At 41.8% G+C, this 2,342-nt stretch overlaps 1 protein-coding gene across 1 annotated transcript in view; it reads right to left on the reverse strand.

Annotated features, from left to right (window-relative positions):
* The window catches only part of CSUI_010506 (4 -phosphopantetheinyl transferase domain-containing protein), a gene marked incomplete at its 3' end in the record, with an annotated part of 5,221 nt that extends 2,978 nt beyond the window's left edge, over positions 1 to 2,243 (reverse strand). The window contains exons 1-3 of the mRNA XM_068070609.1: positions 2,080 to 2,243; positions 1,057 to 1,146; positions 316 to 402 (exon numbers count right to left, since the gene is read on the reverse strand). Of these exons, the coding sequence (XP_067917415.1) occupies positions 316 to 402; positions 1,057 to 1,127 (158 nt within the window). The 5' untranslated portion in view covers positions 1,128 to 1,146; positions 2,080 to 2,243. The remainder of the gene's footprint in view (positions 1 to 315; positions 403 to 1,056; positions 1,147 to 2,079) is intronic.
* Between the last annotated feature and the right edge of the window lie 99 nt (positions 2,244 to 2,342).

Genomic DNA, 2,342 nt, shown 5'->3' on the forward strand with positions numbered 1-2,342 from the left:
ATATGTATATATATACATATATCTAGATGTGAATACGTGCACTCAGATACGTCGATCTCTCTGTCTTTCTCTTTATGTCTATTTATTTCTATATGTCTCCATCTGCCTGTCTGTGCGTATCTGTCTGTCTATGTCTACGCATGTTTGCGGGTATCGATAGGAAGACAAAGCCTGCAGAAATTGCTATTTGGAGGGGAGTCTCATCATTATCCTTCCTCCATCGATTCTTTCCTTCTCCCTCTCGATGCTGTGAGAAGCCCTCGACTGTCGATTCTTTCTCTGTCTCTGTTTCTGCACTTTTCTTTCTTTTCTTACTGTTGAGCTCTCTCAAGAAAGCATGCAAAGATTCGGTTCTCGAGACGCTCCATCTCCTTCGCTTCTTCTTCATCTTCATGGTCGAACCTAGAGAAAAGAAAGAAACCAAAGGAAAGAAGAAGAAGAAGAAAGACTTCATGCTGAGGGAGGGGAAGATAGATAGATAGATAGATTAAAGATAGATAGATAGATTAAACATGGATTGAAGCTAGATACATGAAAGATAGATAGATCGCGAGAAAGAGACCAAGATAAAAAGAGAGAGGAGAAGAGTAGGGAAGAAAGAAAAGAGAGAAGAGAGAGCCACTGCCAGGAAAAGGACTGTTGCGGTTGCTTGAGAGATGCCTCATGCATGCGCCGACTCCTTTCCTTCACCCAGATGGATTCGATGAACACTCGTCTTATAAACGAAGATCCACTACAGATGTGTTTTGCTTCTTCTAGGGAATAAATGCTACCTTCTTCCCCACCCTCTATCTCTATCTCTCTCTCTCTGGCTTTATTCTATCTTCTACTGGTAAGAAGAAGAGAAAGAGGAGGGAGAAGATCTCAACACGAGAGAGAGAGAGGAAGTAGTGCAACTACAACTGGATCAGATCAGCTGAAATCCTCAGGATCGAAAGACAAGAAGAGATAGGATGAGAGAAACAGAAGAAGAAGAAGAAAAGGAAAAAGGAGAAGAAGATAAAAGGGGTGTCTCTTTGAAGTGGTGGAGCCTCTGTATGTATGCATGCACCCCACCCCAGAAGATGAAGGAGGGAATGAATGAAAAGCAAAGGGAGACGCTCCTGGACAGACAAACGTGAGCTCATCAACTCCTTCACTCCTCCTCTAAAAGCAGAAAAAGAAAGAAGAGAAAAGGAGCAAGAAAGGGCGAGAAAGAAAGAGATAGATAGAAAGAGACAAGAAGGAAGGAAAGAAAGAAGGAGATACGAAGGAGGGAAAGAAAGAAAGAAGAAACGTCGAGTTTCATTCATGAGCGTTATCGAGGTCCTCCTTACGCAAAGTAAGACAAGGTGTGAAGAGGCGCATGCAGAAGAGAAAAAATTCTCTACGGGGTGTCTATACAGGAGTGAAAAGACTTACACCTAAACAAGCAAACGACTTCACACATATAGACATACAGATATAGACATATATATATATATATGTATACATGTATCTACAGCGATGTAGACAGAGTGCTGTCTAGACAGATGAGACAGCTAGCTAGCTAGCTGTATGGGTTGTCTGCACATTAGAGCTAGGTAGCAGATATAGACAAGGTGTCAGCTGATGCACATAGTAGCCTATCCCATTCTATCTACATGTGGAGAAAGAGAGAAGGAAGAAACAGAAAAAGATAAGAATCGGTGAATGAGTTCTCCGTGAGGATGTCCATATAAACATGCAGATAGAATAGAAAGAGTCGATGCATGCGTGATGGATCTCCTTTCTTCATAGGTACTACGGTGTACATACAGACAGACTTGAGGTGAACTCAAAGAAGAAAGACAAGAAACAGAGACCACAACCTCCCTCTAAGCCTCTTCATCTACCTATCTTCAATCTATCTCTCTTTCTGCCTATCTGTAAGCTCTCTACCTCTCTATTTGTGATCTATTTATCTATCTATCTATCTATTCAAGCAATCTACCTCTTCACCTCTCTTTAATCTCTGTCTCTCTCTATCTCTTTCTCTATTTCAGGCTCTTTTTCTCACTATCTCTTTATTTGTCTTTCTATCCCCCCGTCTATAAGGCGAGACTGACGATGCCTTCTTACTGTTCTGGAGAGATACTCAAGCTGTCTGGTAGGAGAACGAAATTTCTGTAGTTCGTCTTCTTCTGTGGACGATGAAGATCTTTTTTCTTCACTCCTTCTTCTTCTTCCTGTTGTAGAGGAAGAAGAAAACTCTCGCGATCCTCGTCAACGTCCTTCTGAATATGCCCTACCTCATACACACATACAGAGAGACCCAGAAAAGAAGGAGGATGGAGACCGAATAGAAGAAGATGGAGAGAGTCACAAGAACGAAGGCAGATAGA

The sequence above is a fragment of the Cystoisospora suis genome (assembly GCF_002600585.1).
Source record: "Cystoisospora suis strain Wien I chromosome Unknown contig_7625, whole genome shotgun sequence".
NCBI lineage: Eukaryota > Apicomplexa > Conoidasida > Eucoccidiorida > Sarcocystidae > Cystoisospora > Cystoisospora suis.